At 37.3% G+C, this 26968-nt stretch overlaps 2 protein-coding genes across 6 annotated transcripts in view; one reads left to right on the top strand and one right to left on the bottom strand.

Annotated features, from left to right (window-relative positions):
* LOC123309644 (myosin-10-like) overlaps positions 1-7853 on the bottom strand; it is a 46194-nt gene extending 38341 nt beyond the window's left edge. For 2 of the 5 annotated variants that reach the window (XM_044892853.1, XM_044892854.1), the window contains exon 1: positions 7651-7850. In XM_044892853.1, coding sequence (XP_044748788.1) covers positions 7651-7687 — 37 coding nt within the window. In that variant the 5' untranslated portion in view covers positions 7688-7850. Of the gene's footprint in view, positions 1-7650 lie in introns of all 5 variants that reach the window. The other 3 variants (XM_044892852.1, XM_044892850.1, XM_044892851.1) reach the window with 3 other exon arrangements.
* A 15315-nt stretch (positions 7854-23168) lies between these two features.
* The window catches only part of LOC123309758 (spondin-1), a 106218-nt gene continuing 102418 nt past the window's right edge, over positions 23169-26968 (top strand). The window contains exon 1 of the mRNA XM_044893006.1: positions 23169-23291. The gene's annotated coding sequence lies outside the window, so the exon portion shown is untranslated. The remainder of the gene's footprint in view (positions 23292-26968) is intronic.

Raw genomic sequence — 26968 nt, forward strand, 5'->3', positions numbered from 1 at the left:
AAAACCGAAGCTAAGCTAATAAGTCCAAGTATTCAATTATTTTTATGATCTACAGCAGAAAAATATTGTAATTTAATTTGTTTCTCCATGAAATAGATACTGCTCCTGACTGCAGCTGCTTGTCTTCCTCATCTGATAAAAATTTCTATCTACTCTAAGTTATTCGACAACTGAACCAATTAGTGCAAGAAAAAGTTGTCAGAGAATATGGCGATTCACGAGTAGATTGTTTATTCGTATTTACCAGAACATGCAATCGAAACCTTATTTCCAAATGAATATATTATCTAAAATAAGATTGTGAAAAGTGAGGAAATGTTATGTTCAACACTTTATCTGTGACTTATTCTGTGACGAGGTCAAATGAGACCGAAACCATGTTCAGCAATGCAGTTTCTGTTGATGCTACGAGTGATGGTGGATAGTTCCTATTCCTGTTCAGATAGTGACATTTGTTTATTTTTATATCAAGGGATGATATGTATCTGAATTTTTTGGATTATTATTTTCCCCCTCAATCCGAAGGCTTACTCATCTGATTATTCAAGAGCATTATTCAAGGAATTGATTTTGTATTATGTACAGTCGTTCTTTGAATCACGTTTATGGAAAATAAACAATGGTAAATAATTATGAATTCAATAGTTTCAATGATTAATTTATCAATAGTCAATTATAATTTGTAATGACTTTTTGGCATCCAATAAGTTCTTTGAAGTTGAAACTTTGTGGAGTTAAAATGTCTCCGCAAAATGTAAACCACACTCTTCAGATTGTTATTTGCGTTATTTTCAAATATCCGAACAGATTTTCTAAATTCAGATATACAGGATGTTGTTTCTAGGGTGCAATCCTTGATTTTGTTCAACCTGGACCTGAGTGAGTGAAAACTTTGAGCTTCAAATGTGTGCAAAATATGAATAAAATTTGCAGGGTGCTGCGCTTGTTATGATCTAAGAACGTAGCCCGGCTACAAAACATTCAAGCAATGATTCCTTGTCAAAAAATAGTATGGCTTTTTCATATAAGTACTTTTTTTAATTGTCCATGTTCAGACGAACGCAGCTAAAGATGGAACCTCATAACACCAATTTTTTTTCTTAGAAACCAGGAAACTGACATAAATGAAATTGAACAGACATTCTAAGGATCAAGAAGGAAATCGAATTTTGGTGGTGTTCCCACGTCAGCATGATAGCCGCCTACTAGGTAAATTTGAGCTAGAAAATAAGTCCAGCATTTTACGTGAAATTCTTTCACCTGTCACTATAGACGGCCAAACTACCGTGTTATTTGGCTCTATACCGATCGGATTTATCTCCTCGGAAGAAAAGACTTTCATCGACGTATCATCCGTCTCCCCTTTTAAACTGTGGAACTCGGTAAACAATCAAGCCTCTCGATTTTCGGCCCCATGTCCTTCATATCTCGGTTATGTCAACAGCAAGACCTTCGTATGCGGATCGAAAATTGTTTTAGCTTATCGTCATGAGTTTTCCGCGGTGGAAATTATTTTCTTACGCGCAGTTTGTTCGGTGGGTGATGGAGACGTTGACTGATGAGGTCTCCATGCGAAGTATTCCAAGCCAACGCACGCCGGCTTTGACCCCATCGAACTTCGAGAACGTCCTGACGCTGACACAAACCGGCTTCTCGACGTTATTGCAGTGAAAGGATCTGGAATTTTTGGTTATCCTGATGTTGCAGCTTCTCGCCTTCAACTACGAAAAGTTTATAGAATGAAAATGGGAGCGGTGAGCATAACAATGCTGAGACAATTTTTTTCACGAGATTTTATCAGCATCAGCAATATGATTTCCTGATCCAATCATTTTCTTCGTCTCTGAATATTTTCATGACTGAAATCTTCAGGATCTTGCCAGGTTGATCCAGTTTTGTCCGCCTATCCATAAACACATGAATATGTACTATTAAGGCCAAGCGCAAATAGAAACGCAGGTTGGTGAGGTGACGCAGCGTGAGTTTTTGTAAAACATAGATAGACCAAGACCGCGCAAATAAGGCCAGGCGCAAATAGAAACGCAGGTCGGTGAGGTGACGCAGGGTGACGCAGCTTTTTCCTGCGCTGCTCGTACTATCTGACAAGTCACTGTCACGTTTTATTTGATCGGTCCTGTTCTTTTCTATGTTTTACAAAAACTCACGCTGCGTCACCTCACTAACCTGCGTTTCTATTTGCGCCGGGCCTTAAACGCAGGTTGGTAAGGTGACGCAGCGTGAGTTTTTGTAAAACATAGAAAGACCTCTCAAATAAACCGTGATGGTGACTTGACGCAGATACTACGTGCAGCGCAGAAAAAAGCTGCGTCACCTCACCATCACGGTTTATTTGAGAGGTCTTTCTATGTTTTACAAAAACTCACGCTGCGTCACCTCACCAACCTGCGTTTAAGGCCAGGCGCAAATAGAAACGCAGGTTGGTGAGGTCCCAGCAAACACAATTGCATATCATCAACGTATCATACATATTGCAACGTTCCGTGTTACATAGCAAAGTTCCGTACACGATCTATCCGTTATCTGTCCAACGAGAGCTCTATGTCCGCCTTTCGCTATGTATACTGTAACGAAACTGCAATATTACATGTTCGGTACACATATAGGTACTTACATGCTATGTGCAAAGGATGATAGCTCTGGTACAGAACATCTGATACCAATTTGAAATATAACCTCAATAAATACAAGGACATCCAAAATTCAATGGATCGCCATATTTGATGAAATACGTACTTATTTTGGGCAAAAACTGTACCAGAACGATAATTTATAGTTACACCTGATTGATTGTCAGTATTCATACTTGAGACTTCTTTAGTAACCTATGTCTACGATCCGTGGGTGTCTCCCGCACCGACCTAAAATTCCTTCTCATTCCGGGCTCGAACCTGCTTACTTCTCGACATCTTGTGTTCCTGAGTGGTCCCTCCAACCTATCTAGCTATGGAAACAAGTGACTATTCAAATAACTGCACCATATTAACTGTATGGAATAAAAATTGCTTCTTTTATCGATGCGGAAACCAAATAATTCTCAAAACTCGAACTAAAATCGCATTCTTTATGTTTTAAAAAATAACTCGAGTATTTGCTTTTCATTTGTCACACAAAATCATCAGATATACACAATATTGTATCTTTGACGAATGGAATCAGGTTTACTATCCTTGCAAATACATATTATATATGATAAATTTGTCATACTGATGGATGAATGTGAACATTCAGCATAATCACACAACCCTTTTTCCTCCGAACGTCAATAATTGATGTTATGAAAGTTGAGTTATCAAAGTTCATAATTCGCCTATTTTGGCGGATTCTATCCGCTAGTAGTAAGAAATTGAATAAAACAGTTTCGATAACAGCTACTTTCAGTACTGATGTTTGTACTTTTTTACGATTCAATAAATCATACCGTAAGTTTCATTGTCGGGATGACTGCTGAAAAATTAGGTATATGTTATGTGTATACTCTCATATCGTAATAATATGTATTTAATGCTCTGATTGCGACATAAAATTAACAGAACATTTGAATGAAAATTGTGCATTTATAAATTAATATACCATATACATAACATTCTCATTCAAAATGATACATATCATAGATAATACGGAATTGATATACCATATACTTTTCATGAAAAACATAACAAATTAATGTATATGATACATAAATATTATATTATGTTTGATATGTATCACGTGAAATGAGAACGTTATGTATATGGAATATTTATTTATAAATCCACAGTTGTGTTTCAAATGTTCTGTTTATGTTATGTAGCACCCTTATGCATGTAACATGTTGGTTTGCTGGGGTGACGCAGCGTGACGCAGCTTTTTCCTTAGGCCGGGCGTAAATAGAAACTAGGCGGACAAAACTGGATCAACCTGGCAAGATCCTGCAGATTTCAGTCTCAAAAATATTCAGAGACGAAGAAAATTATTGGATCAGGAAATCATATTGCTGATGCTGATAAAATCTCTTGAAAAACATTGTCCTGCGTTTCTATTTGCGCCTAGTCTGACATTAGTGCATTCATTAATATACAAGCAGGGATTTTAGAGTATAGAGTCTTTGTATTCAAGTATTCAATTTAAAAAAGCTTGAAGCTCAATCTATGCCCGGTACTTTCACCAGCGAATGAATAAATGTGCGACTGTTTTGAACCGGTCTGGAATCATCGTAAGATCTAACCGAAACAGACATTGTGTGATTTGTACGACATATTTGACTTCCATTTGGAATATTGACGGGCACACTATTTCACTATTCACTGAGAAGTAAGTACAGTATAACGGCCGGTTTCATAATCGAAACTAAAGTCGCTTTAATTTTAAAGCTTCATTCAACCCTTCTAAAAATGACACTAAAGGAAACTTTGAGCTTAAACTGACTTTAAATTTGATTATGAAACTGGACGTAAGCTGTTTAACTTTATGTGAAAGTGAAAGCACCGAAATGAGGTATCCTTGACATTGAAATTTATTTGACAGATCCTCATTCACCATTATACTCACTATTTATTCGAATGTGGAAGTACCGGGCCTTAGTGTCATTTTTAGATGGGTTAAAAGAAGCTTTAAAATTAAAGGTACTTTCAAGTTTCATAATCAAACTTAGATTATGAAACTTGCCGCTAATATATTATAATAAATGCAAAAACGTTTTACGTTTTTTGATTCATCGGTTTGTGAAAAAGTTTAGATTATATATTTCATTTTTGAATCATTTCCTCCAGTATACAAACAAATCCCAAATCTACCTACCCCCAAAAGTACACCTTCTGTTAGGAGATGGACATGATGGTGGCTTCGGGAGAAAAAGAATAATCAACTGCTTGTTGGTTGTGTTCTGAACCTCAGAATTTGATGCTGGTCCCGAGGATATATTGAAAATCACTTTTTGTTATTAGCATTAGCTCCAGCTGCATACGGGGTCCGGCAATAGTGCGTTAGGCTTCCATAGCTGCCAAACCAGACGTTTTAGGAATTTAGTTGAGAAGCATTCCCTTTTTACTTTCAATTCTTCATCTCAGGAAATTATTTTCTGATATACAGGGTGTTCCCAAATAAAATTATTCAACAAATGAGTGACCTAATTTTGGGAAATTTTTTCACTTGCAGCCATATACCATCATATTCGAAAAAAAATTTAGCTATAAATGATATCACAAACATTCGTGGACGTCTTGAACGTATAAATAGATCAAAATATTATCTGCTCACACCTGGCTGCTAGGTAGTTGCAGACGAGTGTGCAACGCACCTATTGATTTTAGAATTCTTTACATGCATTGTAATGATGTGGATGATATTTTATTTCAAAACGGAGTGAACGAAATTTTTTTTTTGGAATATTGATTAACATTAATTTAATTACAATTACTTGTAATAAAATTACAATGTATTTTCCCATATCCTTGAGTCACTACGTATTGAACGTAGGCGGCATCTTACATAGACTAAGATTAGTGATGATCTTTTAGAAACACTGCAATTCTAAAACTGTGTTCTGAGTCCAATTAACTTTTTCCGTATTTAAAGTGCCTACTGTCATTTATGAAAATCATGGAGTATTGTATTTAATTTAACACAATTTTATATAGTATATTCTTTCTTAGGAATGCCAGTATGAGTCACTCTAGTTTCAGTTAGTCTGACAAAAGAAGTGAGGAGCAAACATTTTTTTTAATGAAATTATTTAGATATGTTCAATAACTTATACAATCTCGAAAACAATCAGAAATTTGACAAATGTATTTATGAGGTAACATTTGGTAAAATTTAGCTTTCATATCTATAACAAACATTTTTTTGCAAGTGCATCATTTCAGAGACAAACTGAAAGATGATATTTTCTTCTCTCTCAAATTACCCTCACCTCCTGGGGCTGAGGATGGTATGATCATTTCCGAAATATTCCTAACAAAGTCTTAAATTGAAAAATCATCGTATACACAAAACACAACTGGTTCTCCGAACTCGTACAAAGCTCACCAGAGCCTCTGAGGGGTAGGTACTTCGGTATTTACCCCCTGAGGAAAAACTTATACCAGTGAGAATCATGTAATTCAGTTTTTATTTCAATTATGGATTTTCATCAAGTATCTTCCTCATCATTCCAACTCAACTTGAAAAACCTATTGTGATGGTGAAATCTATGACGAGAAGTGTTAAAAAATGTGTTTGAGGTTATCTTTGGTTTTCTTAAATTATGTGTTTTCACTAGGAGGCATCGACTACAATCTACAAAACTTAAATATTAGTTTAATGAATTTACGTAATTCTATATTTTGAACCCTCTAATCTGGAATGCATTTGCCCCATAGTTTTTGCATGCACCTATCCCAGCTAACCAATCCTTCGGGGGCAAGACATTCCAGATTTCAGGATCTGAAAACTATGGAATCATGATGGTGAATAAATTATTATGAGAATGTGATTTCCATATTACTTGGTGGAAAAATAAAGGAAACCTGTTACATTGGAATTTACTTCAACAGTACAATTAATGGCTTTGCATTTGTTCAAATCCTGATTTCACTCTCCAAAATAACCATCAGTAGGTAAGTTAAATTCTTGATGAAAATAAATTTTCCTCTCCCTTAAAAACCCAACAACTGTGTTAGGAATGATTTAGGTCCGTTTTCAATAATCCTATCTATCCATTGTTTCAATTACTGAAGATAGAAAAACCATCTGATTTCGTTTCTATGATCTATCTGTAGATATATTTTAGAATGGTTACCAGTGGTTACCAATCTTCAGTAAGTGACACGATGGATAGATAGGTTTATTGAAAACGGCCGTTAGACTTCTAGAAGATTGATAAAGAAGATATTTGAAATTTCAGAAATCACCATTTAGTATTCAATTGAATTATTTGTGGGGCTTAAAAATAACCTTTGACTAAACATATGTTCAACAAAATAAAATACCTTTTTATTTTCCTATCATTAACTGGAAATCAACAAAGGGGTAATAACCCCTTTGTTTGAAAATGTTCACTTTTGCAAATGAGGATACCCATATAATTTGTCTACGAAATCTCAAGCTTTCTTTTTGATCGAATGATGTATGTACCATCCTAACATCACAAAATTATGTCAATTAATTGACAGTTTTTTTGTAAAACTCCTGCGCTCACTGAAATTGTAAATTACATGAATATGGAGATTTCCCACAGTACTTTTCATGGAATTCAATCTCTATTCCTCCCGTACTATTAACATAATTCTTCCCGCCCCATTTCCTTAAGTGCAGAAAGTGCGGTGAAGCCTCCTCTAGAAAGAATTTGGATGATGAAGTATAAGCTTAAAACAAGATTAATATACGTCGAATCCCTATTCTCAACGCATTCGTCCCAGAATTCAAATCTACTATCGAAGATCATAAGGATTCACCGCTGAAAAATTTTCACAAAAGTTCGGGAATGACGAAAGTTTCACAGTCGGTAATTAGCGATTCCGAGATTTTCATGATATAAGCTCATTAAGAATGAAACATTGCTTTTATATTATAGGGGGGTTCACTGTCTTTCTCAATTCTGAATTCTACAAGAACGAATGACATTGAATGTCAGTTGAAAAATGGATAAAATTTAGTTTTTTAGGTACTCACATTGATTTACATTGAACTCGTATTCAGACGTCGACATAACTGTATGAATTTGATGGCACTTCACATATTCCGAACGAATTTACAATTAGTAGACACAAATTTCTAATAATTAAAAAATATTGGCTCAAACTTTATAAACAAATGATTTTGTGATTAACTTCCATCTACCGATGATTTGATTCGGTGGTATATCGTCTACTGACGTTCAGCTTCTTTGATATTTCAAAACCGGATTATTGACGTACCTGCTCAATATTTTCTATGGAATCAGGAGTTTGAAATGGATTTATTGGAAAATTCTTCGAAAATTTGATTTGATATCATGTTTGATAACCATTAAAACTGTCAACGTGAGTGGTTGTCTGAAAGTTTTCTAAACATGTTTCGTTTCTTTTATCATTATTTTCTTATAACAGGAAGCTCAGTTCTTATTTCTACTAATTTTCCTTTTCTTCAAAGGCAAAATATAGAAATCTATTCCGGCTTGGAAGCCGGTATGGGGGGATTCTGGAGGCGTTCATGGACCTCCTCGTTTTTTAGAAAGATTTCGATATTTTTCCAAACAAATTCTCTGGATTTTCCGCAATGTCATTTATTAGGTTATCTATGTCATTTATGGCATCAATGAAACCTGAAATTGTAGGAAACCATAGTTCTTTCATAAATAATTGAAGCTCAAAATTTCCAAACTAAACCAAAAATTGTTTTGAAATATCCTATAATTAATACGGGTCTATTTCTTTTAATAGCGGAATCTAAAAATGATATGAATTCAGGAAAACTGCATCCCATGAATATCGGAAAGAAATAATTTCATTTGAGTGTGAATGGTAAATATTACAAAAAAGGCAAATAGAGATTAGGAATTGAGGTTAGTTCAGCAGCTGTAGCAAATGAATTTCTCAGATGCGAATATTTGAAAAACGAAAGAATATATTGTTCCTCATAAATAAGTTTCCATTATTAATGATATATATTATATTGATGTGACCGAAGAAGATATTGAGAAGCCATGTTCAAAAATTATACATGTAATTAATGCCAGAAGATTAAATAGAGCAACAACAGCTGATAAGGGTTCTCCAATATGTTTCATCAAAAACCTGGGTAGTCGTGTTTAAGGGCGATATATTACCAGATAGAATAATTATTTGGAATTGTATAGGAAGTGTCCGGAGTGTGGAAGGATCTGTAGATCGCGGCTGGGTCTCTTCAGTCACAGGAGGGCACACAGTTGCAAGTAGCCCTAGGAAATTAGGGTTTGATACGACCGATTTTTTTTTCAATCTTTTTGTAGGTTTATTCTCGGTACGGGGATACAGCAATGAATGAATGAATAGATATAATTTTCACATCAGTATGGAATAAAGGGTACAATCAAAGATTATAGAGTGGAAAGATAGGAAACACCCTCATATCTCTAGTACTAAAAACCGACTACATTTTGGCCAGTGAAAACACGCTTGACAATGAGATGGCACTAAAAACGCACTCTCAATAGAGATACTCAACTCTTTAATAACAGTTTTCTGTTTTTTAATTGAGTGGCACCAAATTCGAATTTTATTCCTTGTATTCAATTTCAATATCGACTGTTTCTATCAGAAAACAAACATCCTGAGCGACAAAACAAAAGTATGGTTTTGTTTTGTGATCAGGATGTAAGTGCGATTCTTCTGATCGAGTCCTTCCTCACAGACCGAAAACAGTGTGTAGAGCATGGAGGTTATATGTCTAAAATGTGTGATGTTAAGTGTGGTGTTTCCCAGGGATCAGTTCTTGGGCCCCTTCTCTTTATTATTTACATAAATGACCTTCCAAACAGTGACCACGAAGCTGACTACATCATTTTTGCCGACGACACAACGGTATTAAAAAAAGGCTAAATCCATCGAACTTCTTATGGATAAGATGAATATTTCGTTCTCTGTAGTTTCAGACTGGTTTCACAGCAATCAGCTCCAGTTGAATGTAGATAAGACAAAGTTTATGTATTTTTCAATGAGAGATATGGAGGGAATAGATGCAGAGGGTCCGGTTAGGTTCCTGGGTGTTAACATTGATAGTAAATTATCTTGGAGCTCTCACGTAGATAACGTCTGTCTCAGTGTATCGTCTTACATTTATGCATTGAGGACCTTGGCTGGAGTGGTATCTAGTAGGGTATTGTGTAGTGTTTATCATGCATTTATAGGATCAAATGCGTCATACGGAATTTTGTGTTGGGGCCATGATCCTAACGTGAAGCGACTATTTGGTTTACAGAGAAGAGCTATCAGGGTAATGAGTCAACTTGGTTACAGAGATGACTGTAGAAATGCTTTTAGAGAAAAAATAATTCTCACACTCCCTTGTTTGTATATATTTCAATGTTTGTTATATGTAAGGTCTCATATGGGTGAATATAGGACAAACCAAGAAGTTCATGATCATTGTACACGTCAAAGAGGGCAGATATATACCGACTTCCACAGGATCAATAAAGTAAAATGTGGGGTAACGTATTACGGGCCGAAATTTTTTAATAGGCTGCCCACTACAGTAAAGATGGCTACATTAGGGAAGTTTAAAATTATGGTGAAAGAATATTTACTGCAAAAATGCTTTTACTCAATAGGGGAATACCTTTCTTGTGATTATTCTGATTTTTAGAAGTAATATATTTTTTGTTGACGTATGTAAGCATCGTTAGTATGTATTGGCACGAATAAACTATTATTATTTTTTTTTCTTCGTGTGAGGGGAAAACCCTTTATGGGCGCCCAGAGGGTCCGCACTCTAGGTAGTGTGAGACTCCAAGATCTTGTTTGGCTACTCACTAAAAACCCCTCACACATTTCACGGAGAAGTTCTTCGTCCGGCCCTTGCAGCGTCCCTTAACAAAAGAGATGAGCTGCAAGTGGCATCAAGAGTTCATGGGATCTGATGATATGCAGTGACCCAAGCAACACCGCCTTCTGCATTCTGTGCGCTAGTATCTCGGCCCAAGATCTGCAGGCCGGAATAATCTTCAATTTTTCCACGTAGTTGGCTCTCATTCCTCCGAGACATCCTATGATTAGTACAACCATCCTGACTTTATGACCTGGGTACATAGTTCCAAGCTCGAAAACAAGATCTTTAACTTCTATTATTATTCTATATCTATTATTATGACTTTAGCCTTGCGGCTTTCTCACTCCTCTCCAGAGGAAAATTCACTTATCCCAGATATCTCAGATATCAAAAGGATTAAGCTCTGTTGGAACCCTTTCCAGGTTTTCGGGCTCGTGGTGGTGGTCGGGTCCGGGTCGCTCCTCGCCTCCCTGCTGTAGGTTGGATTCCTGCTCCACCTGCACTTCCTGTCGGCGCAGACGGTGTTCCTCTGCATTCCCCATGTACTTGCGTACAGTTCTCGCCGTTCCGAGCAGTACCGCCTTCTGCATGACTCTATTATTATGACTTTAGCCTTGCGGCTTTCACACTCCTCTCCAGAGGAAAATTCACTTATCCCAGATATCTCAGATATCAAAAGGATTAAGCTCTGTTGGAGCCCTTTCCAGGTTTTCGGGCTCGTGGTGGTGGTCGGGTTCGGGTCGCTCCTCGGCTCCCTGCTGTAGGTTGGATTCCTGCTCCACCCGCACTTCCTGTCGGAGCAGACGGTGTTCCTCTGCATTCCCCATGTACTTGCGTACAGTTCTCGCCGTTCCGAGCAGTACCGCCTTCTGCATGACTTTATAAATATTTTCGTCCAACTGAAGTTTTCTCAAGTTCTCTAGTAGTTTCTTCGGTATCAGGCCTGTAGATGAAATGACAATAGGGATGGTCTTTATATCTTTAAGCTTCCACTGTCTTCTGGTTTGTTCCTCGAGATCTCTGTATTTTGAAATTTTTTCAGTGTGTCTATCTAGAAGATTGTTAATATTTGGAATTGCCACGTCGATGAATAGTGCTGTGTCCTCATCCTTATTGAGCAATATGAGGTCTGGTCTATTGTGGGTTATTTTCCGGTCTGTGAGAACAGTGCGATCCCAGTAGAGCTTGTGATGTTCGTTTTCCAGCACAGCATCTGGATGGTAATTGTAATAAGGAACCCTTTTCGAAGTTAGAAGTTGGTGTTTTAGTGCCAATTCTTGGTGAAGAATCTTGGCAACAGCATCATGTCTATTTTTGTACTCTGTGCCCGCGAACTTCTGACATCCCCTGGTGATGTGGTGGATAGTTTCATGTGTCGCACAGCCATAACGATAGCTATCGTCCGCCACTGAGGCATCCTTGGCGATGTATCTCATGTAATTTCTTGTTGGAATCACCTGATCCTGGATGGCGAGCTTGAAGCCCTCTGTCTCAGGAAACAACCTTCCGGAAGTCAACCAGTAGTTCGACGCAGATATGTCGACGTAATCATGGTTGACCTCATTCTGGTGCCTCCCATGCAAAGATTTGCCAATCAGTTTCTGCATTTTACTTTCTGCAGAGTGTTCGACGGTTTCCAAGTGATCCTGGTGTAGCTTTAACGGTGTAGAAGTATCAGCAACACAAACTACTCGATGGAGTTCTGACGAAGCTGCCTTGCTCAAGAAATAGTTTCGAAGTCCTTCAATTTCCTGGGACATACGGTTGGACAAATCAACAATTCCTCTACCCCCAAGATGTCTTGGCAGCTCTGTCCGTTCTATTGAGCTTTTGGGGTGATGTTTATTGTGTTTAGTCAGCATCGTCCTTATTTTTCTCTGTAAAGCTGCTAAATCGGTGGTCGTCCAAGAGATTATACCAAATGAATAGCTCAGCGCCGAGCAAGCGTAGGTGTTAATCGCTTTTATCAGATTCTTGCTGTTAAGACCAGTTCTCATTATCCTCCTCAATCTTCGGGTGAACTCCTCCGTTAATTCTTTCTTCATCTGAGTCTGATTGATTTTTCTTCTTATGCCTAGATACTTGTATGTGTCTCCTTCCTTTAATGCTTCAATTTCTGCACCTTCCTTGAGTTTGAACGTACCATCTTCTATTTTCCCTCTCGTTATGTTTAGCAGTCGACATTTTTCTAGTCCAAACTTCATTTTGATGTCTTCCGAGAATCCTTCCACCATTTTCAGCATTAGTTGCATTTGTTTTTTGGTAGATGCGAAAAGTTTCAAATCGTCCATGTAAAGGAGATGATTCAGTTTCATCATAGTTCTACTGCCGCTCTTGATGGAAAATCCGTAGTCCGTAGAATTCAATCTATGAGACAAGGGATTCAGGGCCATGCAGAACCACAGAGGGCTCAGCGAGTCTCCTTGGAAAATTCCGCGTCTTATTGGAATAGGTCCTGTTGTAATGGAGCAATCTGCTGCTTTCATCCGAAGACTAGTACGCCAGGTTGACATGGCGTTGTTCAGGAACTTAACAATATTGGGATCCACCTTGTAAATCTTCAAGATCGTCAAGAGCCATTCGTGAGGTATAGAATCGAATGCTTTTTTGTAGTCTATGTACGCAGCGTAAAGATTCCTTCGCTTGGAGAACGCTCGATTGCAGATAACTGAATCTATTATTAGTTGTTCTTTGCACCCTCGGCTGTCTTTGGTGCATCCTTTCTGTTGCATGGCGATGATGTTATTTCTTTCGCAATGGTTGTGAATTCGGTTTGATATGCACGATGTGATTAATTTGTACATCGTTGGAAGACATGTGATCGGTCGGTACTTGGATGGGTCTTCTGTATTCCTTTGGTCTTTAGGTAACAGGTATGTTGTGCCATGTGTAAGGAATACTGGCATTCTTTCAGGATTTACAATGACATCATTTATTGCGGAGGTCAATTTGTCATGCATGATCCAAAGTTTCTTGATCCAGAAGTTCTGTAATCCATCAGGCCCAGGTGCTTTCCAGTTGTGCAGTCCTCTGATAGCTGATTTCACTTCTTCAATTGTGATCATGTCATGCTGCATCGGCTCATATTTTATAGCTTCAGATTTTTCATCTTCAATCCATCCGGTATCTCCATTGAACTGAGGTTTCGTTGATAATTGTTCGGTCCAGAATTGTTCAATGGCTTCCTTTGGTGGTAATTTTCCATTTTCTCCATCCGACGATGTGAGTGACCGGTAGAAAGATTCTTCCGACTTTTCGAATGAATTATTGTCTCTTTTCCGGCTATAATTGCTTTTATATCTCCTCAGGCGTTCTGCATACAGACTCAATTTTTGCTTCAGAGTGTCGAGGCAATGGTGAGCTGTAGCATTCTCCGTCTCTCGTTCTGTGTGTGTCCTGTTTCTGTCCATGATATCTTTGGCAGCTTTCACAACCTTTCTTCCTCGATTCCCGTTCAAGTACTCCGTCAGTCGTCCAATGTCTCTTCTTAGCCTTTCTGTTTTGTGTTGAAGACGTTTCTGCCATGCTGGCGCGTGTAATTTGTGTAATTTTGGACCATCGTTGTTCGTTTGGCGAATTTTTGCCCCTATGGTTTTTGCTGTCGTCAGCGCTGCACAGTGAAAAACTAGATGCAGATATTCCAATGAACTTCCGTTCTCTAGGTATTCAGGTAAAACGTCCTTATTCAAGATGTCGATTATAAGTGACAGTTTCTTGGATGTATTGAGTCGTGGAGGTGCTACTCGATGAAGAGGATCTGTTCCTTCCAGTTCGGCAAAGTATTTCCTCATGTCAGAGTCAACTTGTCGGTGGAGCTCTTCCCTATCGTCCTGGTGTTCAGGCTCATTTGCTTTGCAAGAAGGGCTTTCAGTATCAATGTCTTCTGGGTGTTGTTGCCCAGGTATGTGAATTTCATCAGAGGTGTTGGTGTTATTCTCTATTGCTAGCGGATGCTGAAGTTCTCGTTTAATTGCGTCGATTCGGGCCGTTGGTATTAGTTCATTTCTCAGAATTACGCGGTACTGGTCTGCCACTCGTTGTTCAGTGACATTGAGATTTGGGTAGGCAATGCAGAATTCCTCATGGAGCCTTTTCCTATAGTTGTTCGTGTTCTGCCCTTGTCCCGTGATGGAGTTATATATGCGCACAATAGTTTCATTCATGGACGTTGTCCACTTCATGCGCTTTCTCACTAACCCCGCTTGGGTGAGCACTGGCTGAATATCCTGCGCAGCACCTTCAGCGGTTCGAGTCGGCAATTGAATTGGACTCGTTGGTTGCTGTTGTTGCTTTGGAGCTGTAGCTTCTTTTGCAGCAGGAGCCCGCTTCCTCAACATCCTGCCACCGACGTCCCGCATGCTGTCATGTCCAGCGCCGGCTCCAGACATGCCCTGACGATCCCCAGGCAGCGACTTGTTTCCGAGGCTTCTCGTAATCACCATTTTCATGGGTTTGTGCTCCCCTTTCTCGGTTTGGGTGAGGGGTAGAGAAATGAGAGCAGAAAGAGCACCCCTATAAAGGATGTGAAAGAGAGAGGAAGAAGGAATGGGACTGCGGACAGCAGGCGTGGCTGGCTGCACCGTCTACGTCGTTACGATGGCTACCTGGCAGGCCATCTACCAGATAGCTGCCAGGCAGGCCAGACATATTATTATTATTATTATTATTATTATTATTATTATTATTAGTATTAAAAAATACCATAACACTGTTAGAAGGAAAAATAAACACATTGACAAAAATGTCCAAAAAAATATAATATAAAAAAGAATAGCATCAAGCATCAGCGGATTAAAAGTAGTGTCAATGGAACTACAAACTCAAATAGTTTAAATGAACAAATCGAACCTAAAAAGTCAAACTGTCCAACTGAAATGACAGTCATTGACATTCCCAATGGTCAACAAGTTGTAACACAAAGAAGTGAAAACAGGTGTAAAAATTGGGGTACTAATGACAACTTCTCTTCGGAGCAAGTCAAACCAGGGAATTCTGGAGAACCAAGAAAAATGGCCGATCTTTTTAAAGACGACATGCTAATAATGCTAGCGGAGCAGAAAACTTGGTCAATAAAAGTAACTTCGTCTGCCTCCATCAGAACGTCCAGGCTCTCGGTACAGCTTTCAACAGGCTGCAGCATATCATAAACAAGTATGAGTTCGATTTTCTTGCGATTTTTGAGATTGGAAATCTATAGAAGAGCTGGTTGCATATCATTTGGATAGATACCAATTGGCGGCCTATTGCTGTCGTGATGAACGTATTCATGGTGGATGTGCAAGTTTTGTTAGGGATAATATTAGTTTTAAGATAATATCAGATATAAACGAACTCAGCACTATTTGAATGCTGTGCAGTGCGTATTTGTGTTGATAGTATTCGCATTATACTGATTACGGTGTACAGGCCAAACTCAACCATGCTAAACTTCGATATCTTACTTGAGAGACTATCACGAGGGCTCCTTATCTGTCTTAAAGATGGGGCTAAAGTTATATTGCTGGGGGATTTCATTCTTGTTAATTCACCCAAAACTAAACTTTTTTTGACACTATTAGAAAGTTATAACTTAAAACCAACCATAGCTGAACCTACACGAATTGGTATGTCCTCTCCAACTTGTCTTGATAACATTGTTACAAATATTGAGGTTAATTCAGTGGTTGTGGAGGAACATATATCTGACCATGCGGCGCAAATGTTCTCATTTTCAATTAATGAGGACATCAATAGGAGAAAAGCGGTTAGACCAACTAGAATCATTAATGTAGATGTAGTGTCTTTAGATAGATTTTTAGTTAAACTTAGTGAACATAATTATTGGTAGGACATTCTTGGTCACCCCGACAATCAAGATAACTTAATATGGGACCAACTGTTTGATGGATACAATTCCATTTTCAACAACAGTTTCCCACTGAAAAACATTACCACTAATACCAGGGTAAAGCATCATTTCAATTCCCCTTCCATTCAATGTCAGAAAAAAATATTAGACTACCTTTTTGTCACATCTATATTCAAGCCGGAACACCTACAATTATATAAGGATGCTAAATACAAATATTTTACTTTAAAAAAAGGGAAAAACAGATACATACATATTGAAAAACAAATTTAAAAATCTGAAAATAAGTGTAAGCAGGCAGTATGGACCATAATTAATAAATCTCTGGGGAAGAAAATTGATCGTTCTGCATCGTTTGACCATCCAGATCCAAATAAGATAACTTGCCGAAGTCATCACAGTCAACAAATAGTGATCTAAATCACATTACACCCGTTCACGATTCCTTCTTTGCATTTGAGGTTGATGAGGATGAAATTATAAAAACGGTCAAGGCGATGAAAAATTTGTAATCCACGGGTTGGGATGGCATACCTATAAGAATTATTAAAAAAAGTATAATGATCATAGCAACACCGTTGAAGCATATAATTAACTGCGCTTTGAAAGAGAGAATATTTCCGGATTCCCTTAAAATTGCTGTAATAAGACCGATCCTTAAAAAGGGAGATTGTAACGATCCCAATAGCTTTAGACCGATCAGCCTTCTGACGGCGTTCTCTAAAATCTTTGAGAAATTAATAGCGTCTAGATTAATCAAATTTTTTAGGAAATTTCGAGTTTTTTCATCTTCACAACATGGGTACAATGTTTTGATGTCATTATTATTATTAATATTAATACAAGAGATAAGAGTCTAGGCAGTGCCTATAAACTCAAAGAAAAAATACATATAACCAATTAAAACAAACAACCAAAATTAAAAAAAAAGTTTCATTATAAGATAAAGAATAAAAACTTAAAAGAAATTGACACACGATGTAACCAATCGTCATAACCGTTTTTGAACGCGTTGACAGTCACTGAACCAACTACTGATGAAGGCAAACTGTTCCAAGTATCAAACACCCGATTCACCAAAAAATACCGATTCAGCACGGTCCTAAAATTGTCCTTCTTCAGCTTGTAAGCGTGTCCACGTAGTCTCCGGTCAGTATTCATATCGAATAGATGGTTCAGATTAACACATAAAAAGTTATGTAGGACTCGGTACATGAAGATAAGGTCACCTCGAGCTCTATTATCAGCAAAAGTTTGCAGATCCATAATAGCCAGCCTCTCGGAATAAGATGGACGTGCGGGACCATAGGGTAGTCGCGTAGCTCGGCGCTGGACATATTCCAGCAAAGACAGGTCACGGCTCAACACCGGACTCCACACAGGACCAGCGTACTCCAATACAGGCCGGACGTACATTTTGTACAAGGTAGCCTAAAAACAAAGACTCTTACTGCGGACAATGTCCTAGAACGCATTAACAACTGGTGTAAGAATAATCATCTTCTCCTCAATTTGTCAAAATCTGAAGGAATTGTCTTCAGCTGCGATCGCTCCAGAATGGTTTTGCCAGAACATATTAACAATCAAATAAAAGTTTCAGACACGGTTAAGTTCCTAGGAATCCATATTGATAAACACATGTAATGGACTTTTCACATTGAATGTTTAACGAAACGCCTAAATTCGGTCATATACACAATTAAGTTTTTGAAACAACAAGTGGATCTAGCAATCCTCAAAGTATTTTGCTTTTCTAATTTCCAGACCGTAATGTCATACTTCTGGGGTGGTTCAGCGCATGGAGGAGCGGTTTTTGTGCTACAGAAAATGGCACTTAGGGCGATGCTTGGTTTGAAGTATAGGGACAGTTGCAGGGGACTTTTCACAGAGCATGGGATTTTAACCTTTCACGGTTTATACATATATAAGATTCTATGCTTCTTACATGTCCATCGCGAACTTGTCGAGCAGTATGAGAGCAGAAATTCTACAAGACGGAATGATCAATATCTTTATCCGAGACACACTTTGACTCTCACAGAAAGAACACCATTATACTTGGGTTTAAGATTACTCAATGCACTCCCCAAAAGATTGCATGAATGCAGTGTAAAGGTTTATAAGCTGAAGGTGCATAAGGTGTTGATGGCCTGTGAACAGTACTCTCTTCGAGAGTTTTATGCATTCTGTAAGACACTGTGAGCCCTTTTCTTTGTTGACCCGTTCAATTTTTTGTTGTACTTGTGCAATGACTATTTGAATTGAATAAATTATTATTGTTATTATGACTTTCACACTTTCACACTCCTCTCCAGAGGAAAATTCACTTATCCCAGATATCTCAGATATCAAAAGGATTGAGCTCTCTTGGAGCTCTTTCCAGGTTTTCGGGCTCGTGGTGGTGATCGAGTCCGGGTTGCTCCTCGGCTCCCTGCCGTCGGTTGGATTCCTGTCGGTGCAGACGGTGTTCCTCTGCATTCCTATGTACTTCCGTACAGTTCTCGCCGCTATTTTCGTCCAACTGAAGTTTCCTCAAGTTCTCTAGTAGTTTCTTGGGTATCAGGCCTGTAGATGATATGAAATAGGGATGGTGATATCTTTCAGCTTCCACTGTCTCCTGGTTTGTTCCTCGAGATCTCTGTACTTTGAAATTTTTTCAGTGTGCCTATCTAGAAGATTGTTATTATTTGGAATCGCCACATTGATAAATAGTGCTCTGTCCTCATCCTTATTGAGCAATATGAGGTCTGGTCTATTGTGGGTTATTTTTTTCCGGTCTGTGAGAACCGTGCGATCCCAGTAGAGCTTGTTATGTTCATTTTCCAATACAGCATCCAGATGGTAATTGTGCTGGATAGTTTCATGTGTCGCACAGCCATAACGACAGCTATCATTCGCCACTAAGGCATCCTTGGCGATATATGTCATGTAGTTCCTTGTTGGAATCACCTGATCCTGGATGGCGAGCATGAAGCCCTCTGTCTCAGGAAACAACCTTCCGGAAGTCAACCAGTAGTTCGACCTCGTTCTGGTGCCTTCCATGCAAAGGTTTGCCAATCGGTTTCTGCATTTTACTTTCTGCAGAGACTTCGACGGTTTCCAAGTGGTCCTGCTGTAGCTTTAACGGTGTAGAACTATCAGCAACACAAACTACTTGATGGAGTTTTGATGAAGCAGCCTTGCTCAGGAAATATTTTCGAAGTCCTTCAATTTTCTGGGATATAGGGTTGGACAAATCAACAATTCCTCTACCCCCAAGATGTCGTGGCAGCTCGGTCCGTTCTATTGAGCTTTAGGGGTGATGTTTATTGTGATGATGAATATGTAGCTCAGCGCCGAGCAAGCGTAGGTGTTAATAGCTTTCATCAGATTCTTGCTGTTAAGGCCAGTTCTCATTATCCTTCTCAATCTTCGGGTGAACTCCTCCATTAGTTATTTCTTCATCTGGCTCTGATTGATTTTTCTTTAATGACTCTACGCTTTCCTGCAGCAAATAACATGTTTGTGAACATCATTGCAGTATACGCACCCACTTTGAAGTCCTCTGATAACTTAAACGACACTTTCTACGAAACACTCATTGCTACATTAAGTAAAATTCAAAAACAGGAACGAATTATTCTCCTTGGAGGCTGGCTCTTTGTGCAGAACACAATCTGTGTATAACGAACACCTATTTTATAACGAGGCCCAATCAAAGGGGGACCTGGCGCCACCCGCGCTCAGGGCATTGGCATACTCTCAACTATGTGATCGTGAGAAGGAAAGATCTCAAAGAGGTGTTGGTCACTAAACCCAGGGCAGATCTGGAGTGCTGGACTGATCATAGGCTGGTAATCTCGAGTATGAAGATCTCAATGCTCCCAAAATACCAACGCAAGCCAAAGTTACTAGGAGAGTGCCTTCAAATCCCCAAACACAAAATCATCTAGGCACAGAAAGCTACCGAAAATCCCCAGACTGGTTCGCCGACAGCGAAACTCATATGGCACCCATTTTAGAGACAAAACGCAAAGCGAAGAAAATAGCAATTAACAAGCCTGGCGATGTTGCAGCCCAAAAAAGTCTTTTAAACATGAAACGGAGGTCCGTCAAGAAATAAGAAAAATCAAGGATAGCTGGTGGAAAGAAAATGATACTGAAATACAAGCTTACGCCATAACCATGACTACATTTTTTTTGAAGCTATAATATTAAAACATTTTATGGTCCAAGCAGAAAAGCTAACTTTACTATAAGAGATGCTCATGGAGCTATTCTAACTGATGGTAGAAAAATTCTCGAAAGATGGAAGGAGCATAATTCACAGGTCTTGAATCAAAATAACGACGCGGAATTATCCATTTTAGACCTGCTCCCCTTGTATAGTCCGATGACATCGCTTGATGACGAAATCTCAATGTCGGAAATCATGAGTGCAAAAAAAATATGAAAAATGAGTCACCTGGTCTTGACGGCGTTCCAGCGGAGATATTCAAAGCCCTGGATGAAGACATTGTCAATAGTCTCCTAACACTATCCCGCAAGATCTTGGAACAAGGAGATGTACCACAAGACTTCTGAGACGCTTTAGTTATCAACCTCTACAAGAATAAAGACGATACGTCAAATTGCAACAATTACAGGGGCATACTGTTGCTTAGTAAGGCCCACAGAACACGAATATACACGGTGTGGCCGGTAAAATTCTTTCGAAGATTATGGCTAATCGTCCGATTCCACTCTTAGAGAATCTATTACCTGAATCCCAGTGCGGCTTTCGACTAAATCGAGGTACGAGTCACTGTAGTTGTCAGTACAAAAAAACTGTTCAAGAACAGTTTTCAGACAAGAAAACAAAGATCCTGCGCGATAAAACAAGTATGGTTTTGTTTTGTGACCAGGATGTTAGTTTTCATCTGAACATTGTTTGGAATCAATCGATATCAATGAAATACTCTGTCGAATGTGATATATTTTCATTTGCAATCTATAAAAAATTCACAAAAATTTGAAATTATAGACAACGAATAGAGCTTTCACTAGGACCCAAGGGTATATCTTTTATACGTCAAAGGTGTTATTTCTGTGCAAAACGTTGTTTATTTGAATTGACAAACTTCGTTGAATCTTTACAATTCATATTAGAAATTAATATAAACCAATATTCAATTCAATTATCAAAATTACAGAGGTATACATACAAGACCTGTATGTTAGCCCGCCAGTATAGTTTCTTCATGCCCGTCAATAAAGTTTCTTCATGATTTTTTATGATTTCTTTATCGTATGGTCTCTTTATGACACAATAAACAACTTGAATAATGAATGAACAAAACACTCACCACAACAGGTTTCATAAAACTTTCCAAACAACAATTTGACAATCACCCGATTCCCAAATCGCAATCAATAAAACCATTGCATTTCTGAATATATTGAAGAGGTAGTACTTGAGAATCTTTGAATAAACGTATAAAAGTCATGAATTACTCTAAATAGGCCCTCCATGGAAGGAATGCTTTATGCATACAACAATTTACGTGGATGAACAGTTCTCAATTGACTTGCAGTAAAATGTTCACTGCATAATGCACCGAGTGTATTCAGTAGTGTTTGCAGAACATTTGTAAGGCCTTAGAAATTGTATCCACTTCGGAAGACTGAAAATAAAAAGCAATGAATGACCGCGTCACATGTTACCAGTTTCAATACTTACATTTCCATTTTCCTCAGTGAAGAAAAAAACTTAATTTCGGAAAATCTATTTTATTTGATCCACAGTTCTTCACCATGCAATAATTTTCGAACGATATTCAGAGGTTTTCACCAAGAAATTATACAAAATATTCAATAATCAGCAACTACAACGAGCTAGATAAACAAAAGGTGGTACGAGAATCAAAACATTCAAAATCTCTTTGTTCAAAATGGCCATCTGAAATCTTACAAAATTTCATATGTTTCTGCAAATGGCCCTCGAATTCATATTTCAACCAGTCTTAGGGTTTTGAAAACACATTCAGAACACAGATGGTGCTAATGGTCGCTTCGTTTCCCATATTCCGATCTTTCTACTCTATAATCTTTGCGCGAAGAATTTGGAAATATTAGAGGTCCCTACTAGTTTTTATACATGTTAGATGAGTTGTTGAGTCTTAGGTCAATACCTCTGGACATATTTTGTACTTGTCGTATACATTATATTGAAATGGATCACGTTTGTCTGCCAATGTTGTTTTTTTTCCCAGCGATGTTGAAGAACCATCCTTTGACTATGCAGGCGCAGTTTTTTCCTATTAAGTTGTACAGGATATTGGTATGGAATATGGAAAAATTTCGGGTTTTTGGCTAAGAATTTGTAGATGTTGGAATAGAACTGGAAAAAATTTAATACGAAGGCTCGGATAAATGACCACGAAATCAAACTAAAGATTAGATGAAATGTCTGCATTCTGCAGACTAAAAACCTTCCATTTGAAACAGTTATATTTTGAAATGGGTCTCCTTATATAGCTGTTCCACTTCATTCGCTGATTATGAAACGACAAGGTTTTTAGTTTCTGAATGGAGTTACCATAGACAGTTTGAAATATCATGAAATATGTCTTTGTCATAATATTTATGGAGCTTTTTGAGATTCATCCTTCAACTCAATATGGAGGTATTAATCTGGACACGTCGAGAAAAACGTCTAAACGTTGGATGTGGAAAATTGAATTCCACTTCGTGAAAAACATCCTCAATAGAAATACGGCTAGGCGCAAGATCGACGCTCGCGGACTGCCTAAACGACGCTCTACGTCGGCGGTTAGTGCGATGAAGTTTTTGCCTCAGGTAGCACTCTCCTCCCGTTACTAGTCTGGAAAGTAATGCGCATCGCATCCGTCTGAAGCCGTACGAGTTTTCGGTCATCGGCCCAGTTCCATTCGAGGTAATTTTTCACCTTTAATACACATTCTCGCTCTTCTTCGAATAGGTATGTGAGTAGTCCTAAATATTTCAATATAGTATTTTTTCACATGTTCATCAGAAGCTTGGTAGATTCCCATTGGTCAAATACCTTTTAATGGAATTCAGAACTTTTGGCGGATTCTTCCGTTTTTATACTATGAATTTTTCCACTAGTATGTCCTTACCGACCCCATATACATTAGGGCGTTTCGAAAAAAAAAAATATATATTCTTTCTCAAAATCGCGCTCGAAAGTTTCCTTTAAATGTCAAAATAGGAATCTGGAAATATGAGCCCTTAATTTTTAGGTTGCCCGCATCGCACTTTTCAATTTCTCATAAGAATAACACTGGAAATTTTTTTTCTTCCTTTGATTTTCATAACTAATTAACGATAAATTGCATTGCAATATCCTTTCTGTATTTTGTAAAGAATTTAACGTTCTACAAAAAGATATTCTATGTCAAAATTCAATTTATCCCCAATTTAGCCTCTTTTCTGAATGATTTGCCAAAATATTATGTTTTTAGAAAAAATGAGACAAAAAAATTTCACAAAATGTAAATGAGATTTCTGAAGACTGTTAACTATTATATATTTCTTATATGTCGAAGATAGACGGGGTATACTTAAATCAATTATATCAATGACAGTTAACTCTTTTGGAAATTCTGGTTTTTGAAAATTAGCATCAATTGTTCAATTGGAATCATTTTTTTTTAACTCTGCGTATTCAGAAATAAACTTTCTTTCAGTATGTTTTGAAACCTGTAAACTTATAATTTTGAGATGATATTTAGCAGAAAACTGCTAAAGAAGTGGTAAATTGAGCTTCGACCCTGAACAACTTTCGACGAGTTCATTAATCGAAAAATGGCATCAAACCTACTTTGTAGAGCGTTAAATTCTCTATAAATATGGAAAGGATATTGCAATGCAATTTATCGTTCATTATTATTGAAATGAAAAGAAAAAAATTATTATTTATGGGAAATCGAAAAGTGCGATGCGGACAACCTAAACATTAATATGTAAAATGAGAATATTATTTATTTCGTATAAATTATGACTTCCTTTTGCACCAAAATAACATTGGAAGAATTCTACATTTTGAAGGAATTTTTCTAACAATTTCTAATTATTCTGTGAGCTAGATTATGATCAGTTCCTGATGCATTCTCGTAAAAAAAATATGAAATAGAGCAGTCCGTATGATTATTTTAGTCAATAATGAACTTCAGATTCATAATTACAAAAAAATGGGATATCGAATTTAAATTGTATTATTTACGAAATCAAACAGTAGTTATAAAATGCTCCATTTTATTTTTATATCAAGAGCACATAAGAAGTGTTGAGAAATGATGATGCTCTTGTTCTGATTAAAAAAAATGTGTACCTACTTAATCAGATTTTGAACTGTAGATTAGCGACGTTATATTTGTTTGAAAGAAAGTTCTGCTTCTTTCTAAATGAGCAGTTTTCCTCATTTTTCTTCAAATGTGGTCGAATTTAATTTATGAAAACAAAGTTTTGAAAGTTAGATATTATTGATAATAATGAATTTGTCCCAAATACCGTCATTTCCTCTCGTTTTTCAATAAGGTGAAAATCCAGAAATTAGGAGAATATGAAATAGTTGATGGTTCAACCTCGGAAACAAGTTGTGCAACTAAACGTAAATTTTATTCAAGCTTACAAGTGAAAAACTTGTTTGCAGAAACACCAAAAACATCTTATTTACTTATTTTCTTCTGCTCTTTCCAAATTTGTGAATGAAATTACAAAATTTTGATATACGGTTTGTTGTTCAGCCTCTAAACATAATCATCAATTGATTGTTCTTAGGTTATCGTCATCTGTCATAGCCAATATTCCGCGTCTTGAAACAACGTTAAAAGTTCTTTAAAAAATTAGATCTCTTTGAAATATGAAACCAAACCTAAATTTATTTCGACGATATTGTTCAGAATACTAGGTAATTGTGTGTACGAATGATCTCGAATGAAAAATTTTAATGTGTTTAAATTTTTAGCCTTGAAAAAGAAACAAGTCATTTCGAAACGTCGGCGTTGTATTGAAGAACAATAAAGAAAATTAGTCCAAGAATCCCAATACTCTTTCATTTCATAATCATCAATTTTTTTGAGGCCGGACCTGGAATACGACTTTTTTCATTATGTTAATCGACAGCTCTCCGGCAAAGAACGTAGGAATAAAATATTTCAAAAATTTTTGCCAAATAATGGATGATGGAGTTAGATATTTTATTTATGAAGGAAGTGTAAACGCTGGGGTGTGTTTTAGAATTTTATCGGAATTTCAGTTGAAGTAGTCGAAAATTTTTTGGACCAATTGCCCCATTTAATCGGTACGCGGTGGTTTCAAATGTTCCAAAGAGGATCTATCAGAAGTTTGGAAGACCGATGGTGGGAGGTACAGGTCCATTTCTTTGGCCACCTCGATCTCCACATCTTATCCCACTAGGGTATAGATTATAGAATTATGAGGAAAATTTACGTGGCAACTAGCTGAATGGAGAACCTATTGAACATTAATTCTGAATGGTTAATTTCTGATTATTTTTGTATTGTGAAAAGCATGAAATTCGAAATTTGATGGCGAGAATACATATTCTGATATGGTGATATTCCACACTTTCGTTTTTTCCAACGTCCATTAAAGCAATAAGAAAATAATAATAATAATAATAATAACGTTTATTTCTGTGTAGCTACAGGTATAAACATTTATCACGGAGGCATGAGCCTGTACATGATTTTATTAAATTAATCTTGAAAATTTTTCAGTAGCCACTTTTTTAAGTCCTAAGTGGTGAAAGCAGTGAAGCAGTGAACACAAAATAAAATGTAAATCTCTGGAGCTATGAAACAGTTGTCTACATATTAATTATTATTATTGTGATGGTTTCTTAATATCCTCTAATATATCTGTTGTGATGGATTCACTATAGCATCGAAGTTGTTCTTCCTTTTTCCATTACTCATTTCTTAAGTTTATTCTTTTGGGCCATAGGATTCTTGATGTTTTTAAGGTCCATGGGTACTATGTCATATAGACGAGGTGCCAAATAGCTGAAACATCTCTGGCCTATTCGTTTTTGCGCTCTTGATTTGTATGATTTGTTCCTTATATTTCTTGTTTCATATACGCAGTCAGGAGGTCTTAGCTTTATTTTCCCACTACTTATAGTATTAATATCTGTAGAGCAAACAGCTGAGAAGGATCCATAACATCTGACAAAGTATACAGCTCATCGGACGGAAACAAGAGGGGTTTGTTGTAAATTACACGGAGCAACCATTTTTGCATAACTTCTACTCTTTTTATATGAGTCTTATATGCTCCAACCCATCCTATATCTAATGCAGTATGATATTTAGACAGTGATGTGTACCTAATTAGGAGAAATTGAGTTTTCGCGTTTTTGAGATCGCCAAACTTGACAACGATTTTGGGACCTCCTGTGTCATAATGTGTAAATTTGACTATTGCGACAAAAACACCATTCTTATTCCTCATAGAAACCCAAGAATGACAATATCCCAATAATAAAAACCTTTTTCGCCGACCTCTTAATAATAGAACTGTTTAACGGAGACGAAATTAGCTGTTAATGAACCCTTTTATTGGTTAATTTCCTATTAATGCATCATTGTCATGGGTAATCGAACGTAGAAG

This window comes from Coccinella septempunctata, chromosome 3 (assembly GCF_907165205.1).
Source record: "Coccinella septempunctata chromosome 3, icCocSept1.1, whole genome shotgun sequence".
In the NCBI taxonomy this organism is placed as follows: domain Eukaryota; kingdom Metazoa; phylum Arthropoda; class Insecta; order Coleoptera; family Coccinellidae; genus Coccinella; species Coccinella septempunctata.